The 20,477-nt window shown below is 41.2% G+C and overlaps 1 protein-coding gene across 8 annotated transcripts in view; it reads right to left on the bottom strand.

Annotated features, from left to right (window-relative positions):
- Nucleotides 1-20,477, bottom strand: part of nrg1 (neuregulin 1) — an 835,600-nt gene that overhangs the window by 43,905 nt on the left and 771,218 nt on the right. For 6 of the 8 annotated variants that reach the window (XM_087979983.1, XM_087979981.1, XM_087979982.1 and 3 more), the window contains one exon: nucleotides 503-623. In XM_087979983.1, the coding sequence (XP_087836109.1) occupies nucleotides 503-623 (121 nt within the window). Of the gene's footprint in view, nucleotides 1-502; nucleotides 624-8,610; nucleotides 8,737-20,477 lie in introns of those variants that run through there. The other 2 variants (XM_087979985.1, XM_087979984.1) reach the window with 1 other exon arrangement.

Genomic DNA, 20,477 nt, shown 5'->3' with positions numbered 1-20,477 from the left:
GTTGGCTTTGAACACCATCTTCTAAGAATTCTTCAAATGCAGAGTCCATATGTTAAACTGGAAGCTATGAGGACATTCCAGTTTTGTAAAATGACTGGGCTCCACTAAATATGGGTGGCAATTGTCAGGTTCTGTAAGGAATAGTGACGTACGAAATTAATGCTTCCCACCATCAGAGTTTTCTCTCATCTCGTGTTTAGGTGTACAGTAGACTAATTAGATGGGAAACTGATTGCTGTGAGTGGACAACTCATTACTATTATGTCACTTCACTGCCAGATTGATAGATGAATTATTTGAAACTTTGGCCTGCCAAAGATTCTTGAACTCAAGCGGTTACGGTGTAAGAGCTGGGTAACTTTCCAAAACTGCAGCTCTACTGGGATCATTGACAGCTGTCTAGTATCACTAGCAATTAAAAACAAATCTGTACTCTCAGTACAGTGCCACTAGAACAGACATGTAGAAAGATTAGAGTGGAAGAAGGGCTGGATTCACTTACTGACAGGAGAGTTTATTAATACCATTGATAACGAAACACTGTCCTCCATTCACACAGTAGTGCCGATCGCTCTCGTTGCATGGCCTTGCGTGGCCTGACCAAGGCGTCGGTGAAGTGGTAGCTGCAGGTGGCAAGAACAGCAACATTAGAAACATAGTTGTTACCTATCGTGAACAGCACATCAACAAGGTGTGAAGTTTAACACTTTCAACAGCAGTCCAATATACCAGCACAGAACCTATTGTGTCACTATAATTATTCAAGTACCATTGGGAGAATGAACAGGATCCATACCTCAATCTTCCATCTCAGCATTCAAATTCCTTCCTGACCTCACTCCTCCCTATCTCTGTTGCCTGCTGCTGTCTTATGAGAACGTTCCTTCAAATCACTCTTCTTATACATACTTCTGCCACCATTCGTGTCTAATCCTTTTGCATCCTAAACTCAATTTATACTTCCTTCAGTCTTTCTGTTTCTCCATGTCTTTCTTGTCCTTTTAGATCCTATCTAAAACCTGCAGTTTTGATTTTGATCAGACTTTTTTTTTGGCTGTAATCCCTCCTTCTTTGACTCCAGGTTAATGTTTTCTGGTTGGAATCTTCTGAAAGACATTGAGACATTTTACTCCGTTCAAAGGAACTGTATAAATGTAAATTGTCTCTTTCCTTGGTTGCATCGAGGAATAGACTTTGGTTTAAATACATTATTTCTCGGCCTGTGATTTGCAGCCAGTGACATTACACTTTAGATATGATAAATGGGATATTCAGCACTTGTCCACCTTCCAGTTCAGTTTACTGCTTGAATCCAAACATTTAAGCGAGAAGCTGTGTCCTCTGCATTGTGGTGGGCACATCATATATGGTACCAATCGCATCGTTTAACCAATCACCAACGCCAAACACCTAGTCAGATCGGTGCGATTGTAAATATGATCACGCCTGGGATGAAACCAGATTGGGTGATAATTTGCATGCAGTTCTCCATCCACTGAAATTAATAGCTCAGAATGTTTGCTCAATTGGACTTCTGCATCGATGTATCTGTACTCACCCTGTGACTTTTCAAACATGGAGCAATGGATCATAAATTTAGATTTGCCTGAACAGCAGTTTAAAAGTTAAAAATTACACTACCTGGTCATGGGGAGCATGAATAGAATCAGACATCTGATCCGTTGCAATTGAGTGTGTAGTGCCAGAAAATTCTCCTGCTCCTCAGATGCTGCCTGACCTAGCTGTACTTTTCCAGCACCACACTCTCGACTCTGATCTCCAGCATCTGCAGTCCTCACTTTCTCCTACCTGATCTGTTGCAATAAAAGCAAATATACTGCAGAGGCTGGAGATCGGAAATGAAAAGCAAAAGTATTGGAGAAATTTGGCTTCTCTCATAGTAAAGTTAACATTTCAAGATTTCCCTCACCATAAAACAAAACACAAGGTTTGCTCTCAGTGCAGATGACCTATTTTCTGCTACTAACACCTTACCATTCACATCATCTTGTCATCTACAGCTCTTCCCTAGTAAAGGCACCATATGCCCAGTGGACCATGCTCTCATTCGAAAGGGCCAACTGATGATGGTGTAACCTGAAGATCACCATGTCTCAAATAAGGGGCGAGATTGAGAAGGGGGTCCTGGACGGTAACCTCAGCTGCTCAGAAAGTAAACCCGTGTCACTCTGCATAGCAAACCAGCCATCCAGCTAACTGAATTAACCTTTTCCCTACTACCATTAACACTATCCTTTCCCTTCTATTCTGGGGCACCTTTACTAACTGTTGCACTTGGTCCTCCATCCTTTCTCAGTGTCATAAAACCCACTACTTTCCCAGCCCTTTTCAGTTCCAGAGAGTCTCATTGGACTCAAGGTGTTAACTGTTTCTCTTTCCACAGATATCACCAGATTTGCTGAGCTTTTGCAGTAATTTCTCTGCTTTTTTAAATCTGATTGCACCTGGGTCAAAACACTCCCGTATCAGCATTCAATTCTAAACAGCACAATGAGGAGGACTCAAGTGCAATGGAGCTCTAATCACTGGCGAACATGTTGACAGGACTGGGTGGCTCAGTGGTTAGCACTGTTGCCTCGCAGCACCAGGGACCTGGGTTTGATTCCACCCTCAGCCAACTGTATGTGTGAAGTTTGCACATCCTTCCCAGTGTCTGCATGGGTTTCCTCTGGGTGCTCTGGTTTCCCCCCACAGACCAAAGATGTGCAGGTCAGGTGAACTAGCCGTGCTAAATTGCCCATAGTGTTCAGGGATGTGTAGGTTAGGTGTGTTAGCTGTGGACGGGATGCTTTTTGGAGGGTCGATGTGACTTGTTGGGCTGACAGGCCTGTTTCCACACTGTAGGGGTTCTACTGTCAGCAAATGAACAGCACGATTTGATTGTATTTTGTCACATAGTTCACTTTCAAATGCTCTAACCAGTTTAATGTTCACTTTCAAATAACTCTTTTGATTTAGTGTTATTGGAAACGATTCACATGACTGAACACATTTCAATATCAACTAGGATAAACTGGTTAGCCAAAACAAAAGAGAGATGTTAGAATTGTGCCATGAGTACAATAATTGGCAGAACAGTACTTTTATGTGGGACTCTTCCCCATCTGATGTTGGCTGATCTGCTCAGAGCTTCCCGCATGACCTTTGAATGACAGATTGAGATTTTGTTTCGACACCATTTGTTCATTTTGTTTGTGATCGCACACAGATTTAAGTTTTAAAAATCTACAGTCACCAATTTTACATTCAGAATGGAGAGATGGAAAATTCGAACAAAAATAACCTCCTTCAACAGACTTTGAGCTCCCACTCCACTGGTTGGTCACATAAAAATCAATTGGTAATTTTAATCATCTTAAACAGTCAATTCTGTCCCTCACCACACTGCCTCGGGGCTCCCAAGAACCCCATGCCTTATGCTACAGATTCCCTTCATCTTCCTAATTGAACAGGCGCCTCAGATACTGAACTCTGGTGTACTCCTCCTGTCAGTCACTGTCGCCTTGATAAGTGGGCTTCAAGCTTGCATAGAATATTCGTGCAAGTAAAACAAACCAAACATCGACCCTCTGCATTGGGCTGGGAGGGCACGCAGTCATTCGGGCTCTGCTGACGCCTCAGCTAAATATATGGACGTATGATTGATAAACGAACAGACCTGTATATACAAATGATAAATTCTGATCTCTGTATGTAAATGTTTACGTATGTATGGCATGACCAACTGTACAGACCATCAAATTATTTTATGAATAAAGTATATGTTTGAAATAAAAAAAAATTAAGAATGGGAAAGACCACCGTGTAACGCCTGCCTGCCTAAGCATAGGGGGCCGACGCAGTAAGGGGGCCCCGCTAACCCCCAGCTAAATATGTGGAGAGTAATCGTACAGACCTGTAAATATGAATGATTACTCTGTTTCAGTATGCAAAGAAATGGAATGTTTACATATGTATGGCATGTCCAATTGTACAGATCATCGAAATATTTTATGAATAAAGTATATTTTTGAAATTAAAAAAAATTAAAAATGGGTTCTCTACATGATGCACGAGTCAGGGCCACATATTCTGCTATTCCGAAGACCCCTTTCTAAAGACCAGAAAAAACTAAACCTTTCTGGAAAGGTCTGGACTTTTCTCATAAATGTTGTAGTATTCAGTGAATACATTTAATTGTACAAATTAATTCATATGAGCTGTATTCTAAACAGCAATAGAGCTCACTGTGGTACAATGGATTTACGCTGCTAAGACATGTATTTAAAAGAAATACTAGCAATTGAAATGATGTAGACTCTTAATAAATTTACAGTACTGTTTACTCCTTTTCCTTTTGGATACTGCTGTGAATAAATTTATAACAGAAAAAAAAATTAAGAGCAAGAATATGATCTAAGGTCTTTCTGAAGTTAAATGTGGGTCCGTTTAGTTATCAGAATGTCCTGGTGCTTCAAATGTACGTAAATGCAATTTTGTTCAAGGATCAAATACCTTGGGGTTGATTGCTGGATAGAGTCAAACTCCAATGTTTGTTTGTTTCTCTATATGCTACTGTACAGAAACAAACTGCTTCAGTGGCCATGCTTACATATAAAGACATTTTTATGAATAAAGTATATTTTTGAAATGAGAAAAAGAGCAAGGTGTTGTATTAAGGAATTTCATTGTCTTTCACCACCCCTTGTATTCCCCCAAGCATCCTGCACCCACCCTCTCCCCTTACTTCTTATGTTGTTTCCATGCTTCAGAACAGACTCCCAACATTGACAAGCTCAGCTTAACTCTCTATAAAGAATCAACCCCTCGATGCACTGAGAGAGGAGAGAGAGAGAGAGAGAGAGAGAGAGAGAGAGAGAGAGAGAGAGAGAGAAAGAAAGAAAGAAAGAAAGAAAGAAAGAGAAAGAGATTGAGAAAGAGAAAAAGAGAAAGAAAGAAAGAGGGAGACAAAGAGAGAGAGCAAGAGGGCGAGCAAGAGAGAGAACAACAGAGAGAGAGAACGAGAGAGAGAGAACGAGAGAGAGAGAGAAAGAGAGAGAGAGAGAAAGAGAGAGAGAGAGAAAGAGAGAGAGTGAGAGAGAGAGAAAGAGAGAGAGAGAGAGAAAGAGAGAGAGAGAGAAAGAGAGAGAGAGAGAAAGAGAGAGAGAGAGAGAAAGAGAGAGAGAGAGAAAGAGAGAAAGAGAGAAAGAGAGAAAGGGAGAGAGAGAAAGGGAGAGAGAGAAAGGGAGAGAGAGAAAGGGAGAGAGAGAAAGGGAGAGAGAGAAAGGGAGAGAGAGAAAGGGAGAGAGAGAAAGGGAGAGAGAGAGAGAAATAGAGCAAGACAAAAAGAAAGAGAAGGAAAGAAAGAGAGAGAAGGAAAGAAAGAGAGTGAGAGAAAAGGAAAGAAAGAGAGAGGAGAGAGAGAGAGATAAAAAGGAAAGAGAGTGAGAGAGAGTGAGAGAGAGTGAGAGAGAGTGAGAGAGAGAGTGAGAGAGTGAGTGAGAGAGTGAGTGAGAGAGAGAGTGAGAGAGTGAGTGAGAGAGTGAGTGAGAGAGTGAGTGAGAGAGTGAGAGAGAGAGTGAGAGAGAGAGTGAGAGAGAGAGTGAGAGAGAGAGTGAGAGAGAGAGAGTGAGAGAGAGAGAGAGAGAAAAAGAGAGAGAGAAGCTCACAGAAAATAAATGCCTACAGTGAAAGGCATGTAGAATCCAGACTGGAGACTAACATACAATATTTGACAGGGTTAATGCAGGATGTTTCCCTTTACTGGGAAGATCCCACGAAGGGACGCTGTTTCAAAATAAGAGCTGATTTCTACTTTCAAAGGGTGAAGTTTCTACTTCAGAAAGGCTGAGCATATTCAAGACTGAGATTGATAAATTGCTGCCTTTTTAAAAAGCATCAAAGGATAGGGAAAAGCACAGTAAAATGAAAACAGTGCTGAGGTAGAGGATTGGTTCTACTTTAGTTGAATGATTGAGAAGATCTGATGGCTGAAATGCCTTCTTTCCACTCCTATGCTCCTGAGAAAGAACATTCCAATGCCAGGTCAGAATTCCATACGGACTGCAGTTTTATACAGGGACAACAGCACAAAGCAAAATCCGTTCAAAACATTACTCCTACTTGGATTTCTTCATCAGAACACTCTGAGAACCAATTCCAAAACACGATGAAATAATAAAATCTGTGTTCCGAAATCCTTATTTTTCTTCTCTCTTTGTCAAATCTGTACAAACATCGATTGTCAAATTCTTGGGGTAGAGGAGGCCTAGCATTGTAAAAAGTAAATACCATATATACTCATGTAACAGTCAAATTTCCTCAACTTTTTTTTATAAGTTAAATTTATGTAGTTGACTATGACATGGATACCATTGTTTAAGGGGCTGAAAGTTATGCTACAGTCCAAAATACTGTATCATCAGCACCAATTGATCTCGAAACAAATAAAGAAAAAACCCAAAGGGAGGTTGTCACCTGACTCTGACCTGACACGTCTTAAACTTTTGAACCAAGTTCTTCCATTTCCCTCCATTTTTTCCTGTGTATTGTTACTTTGGATTTTCAAACAAACTAAAAAAATTTTTTCCTCGTAACATTTATGTACGGGATAATATCATGACTCATAAATGTTGATCTGTTATCTGTGAAGAAACGGGGTTCAATTTTTATAGGAGATGGACGGAAAATTCCAGATGTTTTGGCCAAAAATAGGGAGTCGGGAGATTGACTTTTGCTCGAGTATATATAGTAACATTTCCAATGTGATCAAGACTGGGAGAATTATCAAATCAAGTCACCGTAGTCTTACCAGACCATTGGGCTGCTCTCTCAATAGAGACAGACGACTGATGGAGAGTTTGGCCTGAGGGCCACCATACCCCAGGTGAGGGGGGAGGTTGTGAAGGACAGTCTTTCATGGTAACCTCAGCCGATGCAGGAATCAAACCTACTCTGTCGGCATCTCAAATCAACCATTAAGCCAACTGAGCTAATCTGACCCCCTAAGGGGAGTTATAGTCAGAGGGTCATAGAGTTTTACAGCACAGAAAAAGGCAAGTTTCCCTTATGCCTTCACAATCACCATATCTACCTGCCCTGTGGTGTTAAAGATATAATAACATGCACATCAATGTCACTGTCTAACGTCCTACCATTTATATGTACTTTCTTGCCTTGTTCGTCCTCCCAAAATGTATCACCACACTTTACAGAATTAAATTCCATTTGCCATTGTTCAGCCCATCTGACCAGCCCACCTGCATCACCCTGCAGTCTAAGCTTTCCCCCACCTCGTGATTTGATGCACCTAACAATTTTCATGTTCATCTGCAAGCATACTGATCAAGCCTCCTACATTTATATCTAGATCGTGGGGAAGGGGAGTAGGTGCGAGAATCTGACAGCTGGAGCAGAGATGTTGGCTCAGTTTCAGAAGCAGCCAAATGTTACAGCAACAACTTGCATTTATGTAGCACCTTAGACAGCATGAAATGTCTCAAGCTGCCTCGGGATACGAGCGGATGAGCTGCAATCAGGTCATCATAACTCACAATGAAACAATCTTTGATTAAAGCACACTGACTTGTGTTACTGTATTAAAACAAGCTGCTGCTAAGACTAAACCCTGCAAGTTAATGGCTTGGTTTAAACTGTAAATCACTCACTGATGCACAAACAATTTGAAGGAACAGCCTTTCACGTATTTGTAAAGTAAAATACTTCAAGCTACAGTAGATGCGCACTATCCTCTTAAAATGGTACTTCCATTATTTTCACCTCATGGTAACTTTGACCACTGAGAGTCTCAGAAACCTTTTAAAGAAATTAAAATCCATGATTGAGTGTGACCTGCTGCTGTGTTGCGCAAATCCTTCAAATCACTCAAAGCAAATAAGAGCTCTCAGTTTGAAGTATAAAAACAGCTTCTCACTGGTGTTGGTAAAGCTCTTTGTGACACAGCTTATTTCCTAACTAACCCACTACTAGCTAGCTGCCTCACAACCAGATGTTTAACTCTTGCATTGCCAAAGCTGTGCAGGCGTGCACAGATTACAGAGGCCAACACAAATCTAACCGATGCCCTTTGTGTTCTGATAGACTTTTACAGTATCCATTTTGCCTGCACCATTGTTTTCAACTGAATGCATGCTATATGTGTCATATATGTGGCTTTTATGAGGAAAAAAAAACCATTGTTGGAATAGCACAGCCATTTAGCAAACTCGAACACCAGACAATCAACATCACAGAAAGGACAAATGATTCATGCCAAAAGAAAGACCATCTCTGGAGGAGAGACAACTGACTCCCCACCTTTACTTGAGGTACATATTGCCCTTGCGGATGCTTACGTGACTTGGGAGGACTCCAAAAAAACAAATACTCCCTTTGAAAAATTTTAAATAGGGCCCTAAATCTGGACTGGTCAGGGTGAGTCAATCCCATTACTCATGCAATAGAGTTAGGGTAAGAAACGCCGACAAAAAAAAAATCACAAGTTATCCACGATGAGAAAAAAAGTCTGCATCTCAGACCTAACAAACAAGTTCCTTCTGTTTGAATACTGCAGAGCTACTCTCCCTTACAGCCCTTATTTAACCCTCTTACCTGGGAAGAGTCGCATTTTTTAAAAGCGTCGACACAGGAAGACTTCTTGCCCCGAGATGGGGAGATCTTGCCCTAACCTTTTCTGAAATCAATTCAAGATAGAGGTTGCTGCTGAGAACCCTGAAATGATCTCAGGTCTTGTGCCCTTCCCTTTTTGGGGTTTAAATATCCTTCTCTGTTCACGTCACTGCACAGTCGAATAGTTCACTTATTACAGCAATGGTTGACAAGTGAGACGTCAGTCACAACGCAGAGCCCAACTTCAGAGAGGCACAGGGAACATCGCTCAAAAGGTTGTTTGAGGTTGTTTCTTTCAAATACGTCTTCCGTCATGAAGCACATCAGCGGCATCAAAACACTTGTCCTGTCATTGCTCCCAGGAGGAAGACATACTCCAAGAACGAGAATCAACTTATGCAAGATATTATCACAGTGAATTGATACAGCCCTTAAAAGAAGCCAGCAAACCTGTCACCTCAAATGACGGGATTCCAAGTGTGATTGCACTTACTGGTTTCTCCATATTGTACAGATGCTGATAAAGTCAGATATAATTGGTTCCAAGCTTCCCTTATCCCTTAAAGCCACCCCATACTTGCACCTATGCTGTGACCCTTGATTTATGCATGAGTACTTTTAACCCTGCTTTAGCCGTGACTCTTGACACTTTCCGAGGCAACATTTCTCTCAGGAAGCCTCGTGCCATCTCAGCTGAGGGCTGCCTAGCAGCCCCTCACCCGTGCTGTTAAAGTGTGCGACACTGTCCAGAGGCTAGGTCGTTTTAACAGCATTCTGTCTAAGACTAGACAATCGATCCTCCGATCGGGACATACCTTTGTTGAAAGGAAGTCGGAAGTATGGTGCGGGAAGCGACAAAGGGACAGAAACCTTTCTGCCTTTCATTGTCACAACCTTCACTCTAGACCAGAAGAGGTCAGAACTGTAACTAGAGTCGTGGGCTCATGACCACGTTGTTACAGAAGAAGAGAGTCTGAACTCGAATCGATGTGAGATCATTTGATTCCGCATCCCTGCAACAGCCCTAATAATACCTGTTTGATATACCTTGCACAGTATCCAACGCGCTCAGTAAGCATAATACCTAACGACAAGATTAGTTTCATAAAAATAAGTAAATGAATGCATAGATTTGTGGAGAGAGCTCTATCTCTACACTTTCTTCACGTTCTGCACTGTGAGCCTCATCACAGGTATCTCAGTAATGAGTTCACACTGACAGTTAATCCTGAACAGGCGGGATCATAACCAAGAAAACAATTATTAACACGCTGATATCAATATTACTCGAAGGGCCGCTGGGAGCAACACTGAACAGGCTGCTCATTCTACCAGATGGAAGCGGCGGATGAATGAATCAAATTGACAAATGAGTGTCTTTGAAACAAAACGTACTCATAACTTGCGATTCAGCTACCTCTTTCCACACAAGGCATAACGTAATGTGGAGCTCTCTCCTGTTCAAGGGTGTGGATGCTGGGACAATTCAGGTTTCCATTACTAATATGGATAGGTTCTTATCTGGAGGTTTGCAGACTCATCAGATAAAGTGGGGAATGAGACTAAGTTGGATAGCTCTTTCAATAGGGCTGAACAGTCTCGTTCTGTACTGAAACATTCTCCAATTCTATGGAAGAGTGTCGAGGGATAAGGTGGTAAGAACAGTGGAGGTAAAGATCAGTGATAATCAATCATAGAATCCCGACCGTATGAAAACAGGCCATTTGGTCCAACAAGTCCACATTGACCCTCCGAAGAGTAACCTACCCAGACCCATTCCCCTACTCTATTACCCCTAACTAATGCACCTGACCTGAACACTATCGGCAATTTAGCATGGCCAATTCACCTCACCTGCACATCTTTGGACTGTGGAAGGAAACCGGAGCACCTGGAGCAAACCCAGGGAGATTGTGCAAACTTCACATGGATAGTCACCCAAGGCTGGAATTGAACTGGGGTCCCTGGCGCTGTAAGGCAGCAGTGCTAACTACTGAGCCACCTGAATGATGGAGGACAGTTGAGGGGCTGAATGGCCCTCTTTTGTTCCTCATGCTGCCATATTCAACAAACTTCGCAACTCTGAAGCATGCTGATGGATTTTGGATCCCACACACCAAATGTATGGAAGTCAACAACCTCTTGATGCTGTACTGTGCCTTGCCTGGCCATTCCTTCCCCACTGCCCTCATGTAATTCTACCATTTACCCCAAAACAAAAGATGGGAAAGAATAAACGGTACAAAGTTCTTTGTAGGGAGTTCATATGAGTAGCTCCAGGAATACTGGACTCAGCAGAGAATCAGGAGGTGCCAAAGTAAATGTTGCCTTGATACAACTGGCAGAGTCAGCATCAAGACACTAAAAAGAATAGTTCCTTGTCTATCACACGGAATGAAGCAGTGATGGCACAGGAAGAGGCTCAGTTTTAGAATTCTGCTGACAATCCACAAGCTTCGACTTTGAGCTTTCAAAACTGGATTAAATTACAGCCTATATTTCACTTCAGTTGTTTATTATCCCAGACACCTCTTCTGCAGAATCACTGATGCTACCAGAAATAAAAATCACATTAATCATAGAAGAATGTAAAATCCAGCAAACAAATCCTCCCTTCAGAAAAATAAATTCAAAACCCCTAGAATCTGGGCTGGTCAGGGTGAATCAATCTCATGATTCATGCAGTAGGGTAAGATACCCCAACAAAAATCACAAGTTATTCACAATGAGAAAAATAGTTGGCATCTCAGACCTTACAAACAAGTTCCTTCTGTTTGAATTGATGTAGAGCTACTCTCCCCTACAGCACTTATTTTCATCCTCTTACCTGGGAGGAGTCGTATTTTTAAAAGTGTCGACACAGGAAGACTTCTTACCCCGAGATGGGGAGACCTTGCCCTAATCTTTCCTAAAATCAGTTTGAGATAGAGGATGCTGCTGAGAACCCTGAAGTCATCTCAGGTCTGGTACCCTTCCCTCTGTTGAGTTTAAAATATCCTTCTCTGTGCACGTCACTGCATAGTCGAATAGTTGATTTATTATGGCGATGGTTGGCAGGTTGGAATATTACGTTAAATAAATTCAAGCTTCTTTGATACTTAACAAGTCAATTAACATCATTTGTTCATCATTTCAAGTCAAAGCTTTGAAACATTTCTAAACCGATATCAAACCGAACCTCTTAAAAACATTTTTTTCATGGAATGTGGGCGTCACTGAGAGCACTTGCTTTGTTGTCCATCCATAATTGACCACAAATAGTCACAAAGTAGTTAAGAGTTATTGTGGGTCTGGGGTTACATGTAGACTAGAACAGGAAAGGACGACATATTTTCTTTCTTAAAGGGTTTTAATAAATCAGATGGGTTTATTGGTATTCCAACTTGGTATTCCAGATTTATTCACTCAATTTAGATTCCATCAGTTGCCCTGGTGGTATCTAAACCCATATCCTCAAAGCATTAGCCTTGGCCTCTGATATTATCATTATCCCACTACCTCGCCTGAACAGGTTCAGATTGATACATTTATAAGAGACAAAAGGCTATGGGGAGACAGATAAGAAATTGAGGGCGAGACCAGAACCTGATTAGCCATGATCTAATTGAATTACAGAACAAGTTCAAAAGGCTGATTGGCCTGATCCTGTTTCTAAGTCCTATTTTCCTATGGCTTGCACACGCATACACATAAAATATCTTGAAGAGCAGACAAATGTAAATAAGTTTGGAAAAATTAAGTCGGCGTCAATAAAAGCTTGACATCTTCCATGTGTCCAAGGAATTGCAACAGGCTACAGGAAACTAGGCCCAGGCCTAAGTCTCACTCCTTTTTGGAACTTAAACATGGAGGTTTCAAACGTACTCACCAGCAAAATTTTAAACAGTTTAAGAATTACTTTTATTTTGTCATTCAAGTTTTGAGTTTTGATGACAAAATGCTGAGTCTGCCTCCTGTATTTATTGTGGAATGTGACTTTGGCTCTGATTCACTACCTTTATACCACATGACTGGGAACTGAGAAGGAAATGCTCGGGGCTCAAGCAGGAAAATCCCACATTAGCATTTACTTAGAATATTCTGTCTCTAAATAAATATGTATATGTGTATTGTATTCCACTAAGTGTGAAATAGCACTGAATGCTGTGACATTTACCAATATGTGAAACTGCAGTCAACTTAAGAATAATTTGCCCAAAACTAAACTCCTTATTTAAAAAAGATCGACTGAAATAATTTCAGAGTTACTGGGTGGAAATTTCAGCTGGATGTTGATTTGCTCCTTGCAGCTCGACTCTGCAGCCACAGGCAGGTGGGCGAGATCAATTAGCAGTGGGACTTTGGCCCATCACACAGGAAGATGACCCGCCCTCAGGAGCTGCAAGCTAATCTGATTAGTCGCTAACAACATCAGCTCCAGCAGCGTCAGACAGAGGGCATTGTTGTGGCACTGTAGGAAGAAGCCTATGGCTATCCTGAGAAAGTCAGTGCCAGCATTTCAAGACGGGGAGGCACCTTAGAGCTAAGGGAAGGGGGTAGAGGATGGCGGTTGAGGGGTGAGAGGAATTGTGTGGCAGAAGGAAGAGTGGGGTGGCATCTTTGGGGGAGTGGGGGAAAGGTGGAGGGTCCTCATGTACATCAGGCGTCTCTCAAATGAGATGCCTTTGTTCATATAGGAGTTCAAAAGCCTCCTGTCCACTCTCATCTCACTGCCCATGGCAGCAGTATTTAAACAAGTGACCCTTAACTACTTACATACATATGATGGGTGAGCTACCAAGTTCAGGGGTCGCCCACCCTTCACTGTCATGGAGATTTGGTGGCAGACTGGGCACGCGAACCTATTTTACCAGCCTCCCCCACACCCTGCCAAAAACACACCTACTGGTGAGGCAAGTAATGTCCACCCAATAGTCTCTTCTTGAGGTCTTGGTGCCAATTCTCTCCTGTTTCAGTTTCCTCCAGCCACAGTTTGTACAGCATCCAGGTTCCTCAACAAGGTCATTTCACAAAGTCATGACCAGGTCTCATATTGAACACTCCACCTATTTCTCATTGTCAAGGAGAGTATTGGAGGCAGAGTGGTGGACCTGATCCCCAGATGTCAGAGTGATGAGGAAAAGCTCCCGCTCATCAGCTGGGAAGCAGGTGACTAACAGGTGATTTAAATAGGAGACTCATAATGGCAGAATATTATTTGACACTGAATTGAGAAGGGTCCAAAAGGTTCAAACTTGTAAAATGACATTTGAAAATAAGTAAATTCAAAATGAAAATATGGAATAAATTACCAAATGCATTAAAGCAGAAATTGGGCTGTACATCTTTCAGAATGGATGAATTAAAATAAGTGGATCCTCCACAATTAGGTTTCAATCTGATAGCTAATTCAAGGTATTCATGGTTCTTGCCATATCAGGGCATATATGGTATATACTGATCATATGTATTTCCATACATATTTGCAATGTCTAAGTACACGTACTACCATATACTGCTTACTATGAAATATATTGGTGACTTAAGGACTTTCAACATCTTAGCAAAAGGATAATTTGACTCTAGCGAGAATCATTTGGTTGTGCCAGAGGCTGAGTGTACACTCTAGTGGCAGCACTTCCTGTTTTGATGAAGAGAAATACTGGTGACTCTATCCGCAATGCAACTGGTCCATCGTGTCAATCCTTGTCTGACAAGCCATTACTTCCTGACAACAGCTGACAAATAGAAGTGAAACACTGCAGATGCTGGAAATTTGAAATAAAAAACAGGAAGTGCTGGATAAACTCAGCAGGCCTGGCTGCATTACTGGGGAGAGAAACAGAGTTAACATTCTGCACCGTCCTTGAAAACCCAGGGTGTCTTTGGACTTGAACTATTAACTCTGTATCTCTCTCCACAGATGCTACCAGACCTGCTGAACAGCTAACAGATCACCATTTTTGGAAGAACACACAAAATGGAGGATGGAAGACAAAAAAAAAACTGGCAACTGAGCTGGTTTAAAATTCACTTACATTGATAATGAAAACATTAGGGAAATATTTTATAAAAGATCAAATACTGAAATCTTTATGTAAATCATGACTGTAAGTGTTTAATTTAGTCAGTATAAACATTACTCCTGGTTTACAGGGAGCATTATTTTCACTGCAGTAGTATTATGTTACTGGAGTGAAGGGTCGTTGATGTATTTCATCAACTCTGCTTCTCACTCCCAGATCTGCTCATTACTTCCAGAATTATGTTTGTGTTCATCGATTTTCAGCATTTTGCTTTTTAAGACCTATAACATGGGCTGACTGAGCAGAAAAAAGGGCCTCCCTGGGCACCCCAAGAGTTAACTAACTTTAAAGTACATCAGCGATACACCCTGAACATTTACACAAACGTTAAGCTTCATTCAGATCGGAGTCTGTGCCAAGCATTAATTGTGAGGTGGCCCACATTCTAACACAAAGGCAAGATTACTTTCTGTTGAGATTTCAGCACCAAGGACAACTCTTGCTCTTTATTTGGGAATGTCACCAAGCTCTGATCTCCTGGGGCTTTCTCTCCACTGTTAAATAAGCCAATGTTTAGATGTCTTTGAAACGCAAAACAGTGACGGCCCTGCCAGCTGATTGTTTTTTGGAAAAGATGTCTCTGTAAAACCGTACCTCCTCCTGAGCCCTGGAAAGCAGTATCATTTTGTGCCCATTGGTAGGCGCAGGGATGTGACCATGATGGTTGGTCAAGGGGAAAGATTATCTGAAGCAATTCCTTTCAGGAGGAGATGGCTGAGGTAATGACAAGGCAGGTGTAAAATATTTCTCAACTTTCTGTGAAGGAGATCGGGTCACCTCTGCTGATGAAGTGAAACTATTTTCTAGCTTCACTTGAGATGCCAAATTTCCCATCATTGACCAAAAGAAAGACAGACAGCTTGATGAAAAGCACAAGAACAGTACACTGTAAATGCCACTGTTTGCATCCGCCAGGAGAATATATACATAGGGTGAGCAGATGGTGAGGTTTAATTGGAAGTTATGGATAATTAAAATTACACAATTTCTTTCCAGTGTCTGCTGACCTAATTCTGATTCAAATTTTAAAAGTAAACCATTTTTCCTCCAAACCATGCACCATGCTGGGCCTGTGCTAGTATAGTGGCTATAAAGACACAAAGACACACATACTTGTGGTCATGCTGTTAAGAAACGGCTCACTGGGGAGTTACAGACTGCAGATCCTTCACAAGGACGACACATTTACAAGGAAGTCATTAGAGTCTATTACCTAAATGAGATATCAGCTTCATTGAGTCGTGAACAATAGGATTACATAAGAGATATCAATAATCAGACACGTCAAGAGGCCACGTTTAGTAACATGAAGAACAGGAGTCAGCCACTGAGCTGCCTGTGCTGTTCAAAAGCTGATGTGGAAATGTTGCAATCTGCAGCACTGCGCCAGCTAACAGGATGAACAACTTTGTTTCTAGTGTGAGAAAAATCAAGCACTGGGGGTCGATCAAAAATCTTTAACTTTTGATTAAGTTGGAAATACATCTGCGCAGAGACAAAACATTCAAGTTCCATGTAAACACAAGTGGGGAAACACAAGTTTTATCAAACATTTTTTTAAAAGTCAATGCTTCTTTAAAATAGACTTTGAAAAAGGCAGTAGATTATTTATTACGTTCAGATTTCTGAAGGTTAGGTATGTATCATCATGTATTAAGTTTGAAATTATTAGTTGACTCATTCAACTGGATAAAAGACTGAATAAAAGATTTGTTCACTCCAGTCATTGTGATTCAAAGCTTTGGTAACCTTTATTTCACTTCTCTCCTGATGCTTTCATATCCATTCTGATGAATTCACCACATCCCTGCACTGTGTGCTGTGCAACTGATCTCTTTCTCTAAACTCCTTTCACTCACCAACAATTGCACAAAAGGTCCAGATTTCACCTCCCACCAGGCAGCCTGCAAATCCCCAGGCAATGGTTCAATGGACAAACTCAACTCCTGTCACTCGAGATTCTGGCAATGGAAAGTTATTGGAGCCGTCCTTAGTGTTGGCTTCTCCTCAGCTTCCCTGTTGCCAGGGCACTACAGCTGAGACGATGCACTAACAGTCTGATTTTACCTGCTCACAGCTGGCACAAGCATGTTCTAAAGCCGACAGTAACAAACTCACAAACTGATTTAATTCCTTTCCCGCTGTAAGGAGGTGCCTGTTCTTCTCACAGCAGCAGAACCATGATAAGGAACTCCGAACGTAGATGGCCAGACCTACAACCAACTACACCATGGAAACACACTTTGCTTTTCTGACACTTTAGGGGGTATGTATGTCATAGTTGGCAGCAATAAAACAGGCGCGAGCAAATCCGCGGCCCATTCTGCACTCTGCTCTATTTGCTTATCCATTCACTTCAATGAACTTTCTCTGTTTAAACCTCAAGGAATGGAAAAGAAAGCTCACTTTTATATACTGTAGTTAGCAACAGTGGGGTCTCCTCAAAACCCTTTACTTCCAATGCAGTTTTCTCTATGTCTTTTTTCCAAGATGTCGTTACTGTTGCAATGCAAGAAAGGCAACAGTCAAATTGCAAATAGCAAGATCTCACAAATATCCATGAAGTAATGCCCACATCTCAAACCAAACAGGGAGAGTTAAAAACAGAAATTGTTTGGAAAGCTCAGCTGGTCTGACACCATCTCTGGAGACAAATCACCTCTGATGCTACCAGACCTGCTGAGCTCTTCCAGCAATTTCTGTTTTCTTTTCTGATTTACAGTATCCGCAGTTCTTTCGGTTTTTAAATGGGGAGACATGTTTGCTGAGTCGAGTGTCTGGTGCTCGAAAAGCACTACAGGTTAGGCAGCATCTGAGGAGCAGAAGAATCGACGTTTCGGGCTTAAGCTTTTCATCAGGAATGAGGCCTGATGAAGGGCTTATGCCTGAAAAGAAGATCCTCCTGCTCCTCGGATGCTGCCTGACCTACTGTGTTTTTCGAGCACCACACTCTCGAATCTGATCGCCAGCATCTGCAGTCCTCATTTTCTCTGAGATGTTTGCAGAGTTTGAACTCATTTGTAGTGGTTCTCTTTTAAATATTGGTTTAAAGAAAGGAAACGTTCCTGTGCTGGTCTGTGAGTATTTTTACATCCTGTCGAAAGGCAAGATGATGGCCACATCTGAAAGACTGCAACCATCTCAGTACTGTACTGAAGAATGACAGTGATAATTTTCTGTCGAGAGTGTGGTGCTGGAAAAGCACAGCAGATCAGGCAGCATCCGAGGAGCAGGAGAATCAACGTTTCGGGCAAAAGCCCTTCGTCAGGAAGCTTGTGACAGCTAAAATTGGAATTTTTGGCCTTTATTAAGAATGGAGGAAACAAATACTAAATGTGGCAAGATAGTATATTTCTTTGTGGTCTTTTCAAAAATATAATTTAGATAACTTAATCTATAAAGGTAGTTTACAAATTAATTTCTGTGGAGTGATGAATATTTTTCAAATGCAACACCTTCCAATAATGAATGGAATGAGGCCCACAAGTTCTTTAGAACAGTGGTATCACATTTTTCTCCATAATAACGTTTTGATTTGTTTTCAATAATTGGACAAACGTACTTTCCACTCAGACACCATGACAGAAATTACTTGGCTATCAGTGACGAAATGCGAATGTTGTGCACTTTGGCGAGTTGTTATTTTCATTTGTTTTAAAAACTACATTACAACTTTAGAGAAAAAAAAATATTGTATATGGATACTGAAAAAGTACAGAGGTACAGACAGGTTCAAAGCATATAAGCTCTTGACCTCAAACCAGCAGTTTATTTATTACATATACAGACTAATATTTTAAAGGAAAAGAAACCTAATGAAAGATGGAGCCCAACTTGTACATTAGAGCTATATTGAACAACTACTGTTCGTTAGGATCATATCTACCCCAAATAAAACTCAACCTAATTGTGCACCTTTGCTTTGTAGATTTCTTTTTCTTTGAGGACGAGTGATAATTTTCTGCTCAGGAAGGAGTGAGTCCTGGGTGCCACTAATTTAGAGGTTGGTGTAGTCCAGGCTGACTCCTTAGTTTCATCATATTGTGTGCACCGTCAGTGATTCTCTCCCATTTCATTATGTAAATAACACTTGCAATGTTACAATTTGCTAGAGCCCCCTCAAATCCTCTAGAGAGTTTCTCCCTACCCTACAGATCAGCTGTCACCAAGACCAATGCTCATATTCACTATTCAGTAGCTCCCTTTATACTTCTTGCCATCAGAAGTCTTAAAGATCACCTTTGCTAGTGTCAATTAACTGTAGTCTGCTCTACAATCAGAATGGACCAGCATAGAACTCCTTCATTATTAGTCTGATGCAATGCCTATGCATCATTAGAGTTTGAATGCTTCTTTCTCTGTAGTTACTGACCAGCTGCAATTATTCTCAACAGTCCATTTTAATCCATTAATTCCATCCCTTGTCATAAGGCTTCAAGTTGAACACACGGAGGCTGAGCAACCACAGTGCAAACACTCAGATATTGTCCTAGTAACAAAAATCTCTGTAAAGGCAATTCACTGCTAAGCCACAACTTTATCTCTGAGTGTATGTTAACAGCTATCTAAAGAAATTGCTGATGACAGAGAAAGATTATCTCTAATCTGTCTCAAACTGCTCTGCTGCTTTGTGGAGGTAACATCTTAACTCACATAATAGCCACATCAGAGGTGCACTGAATCAAGGCTTTTTTCAACTCAGCAAATTCTCTACTGAAACATCAGGATTCAATTCAAAGAAGAATCAGATGGCTCTGGTTCAAGACATTGCTCATGGATTGCCTGCAATGCTGCTTCAGTCTAGGATAGCCCACTGAATATCAATGAAGCCAGTTGAAACCAATGCTATTCAAATCATATTGTAAAAGGTAGCTCTTTTATCCTCTTTAGTGTTAACACACTAAGCGTTATGCATCAATCGGCCTACTGATGGATTAAGCTTGAAGGTGCAATTCTTATCACCAACTACAGGAGTGGCCTGGATGATGTCTGGAACGCAAGATAGACAATAATTAGTCATATGCTTCGGACCTCAACGTTATCTAACTTTAAGACTTCACTGTGAGTCTTTAAATCATAAGGCAAGAGAAAATTATTCAGGTGAACAGTCATGCCTTTTAATTATGGAGAACCAGTGCCACTCAGTTAGTGCTGGAGTGGTGCCTCCTCAGTGAATTTCCTAACACCTAAACTTTTAATTAGGTAGCTTCATGTTAAGCCATCAAACAGTAAAAATGGAACACTTTTCATTTGCTGCACATACAGGACAACATCCTGGAGATACTGCAGTCCTGGGCAGTTGCACCCAAGCGAATGATTATGAATCCCCATTGAATGGAAAAGCTAAATTGGGTGGAGTTGTAGAATGGGCGGCCATTTCTCAATGTGTACAAAATGAGTCTTGGCCCTAGCAACCTCAATAGCAAAATGATCAAGCAAAGAGTAATTAGGTTGATCTGAGAACAGTGGGCATACCTGTTAAAAGATCCTGTCCTTGCCTAACAATGACTGACCAACTGTATGACTGAATGTTTTAAGGATAGGAATGGCAGTGATAGACTTAATCAGCATCTCTTTCCTGTCCCTTACTTTATACCAGTGCGCTTAATTATTTGGTCACATAATAAAAGTTGAATCAAGCTCAGTTTTGTATATGGATACTGAATATATAATTATCTATTAAATCACTTTACTTCTGATTTCAACATTATTCTACATGCACAGCACATTTTCGACATGAAGCGGGCTCTCTTATGCACTCAGTATGTGCCAACACTGCCATTT

This window comes from Chiloscyllium plagiosum, unplaced genomic scaffold (genome assembly GCF_037043375.1).
Source record: "Chiloscyllium plagiosum isolate Xiang-an unplaced genomic scaffold, Cpla_swu_hap1 HiC_scaffold_36, whole genome shotgun sequence".
Lineage (NCBI taxonomy): Eukaryota > Metazoa > Chordata > Chondrichthyes > Orectolobiformes > Hemiscylliidae > Chiloscyllium > Chiloscyllium plagiosum.
Note: the sequence above shows the minus strand (reverse complement) of the source record. Positions and strands in the feature narration are given on the sequence as shown.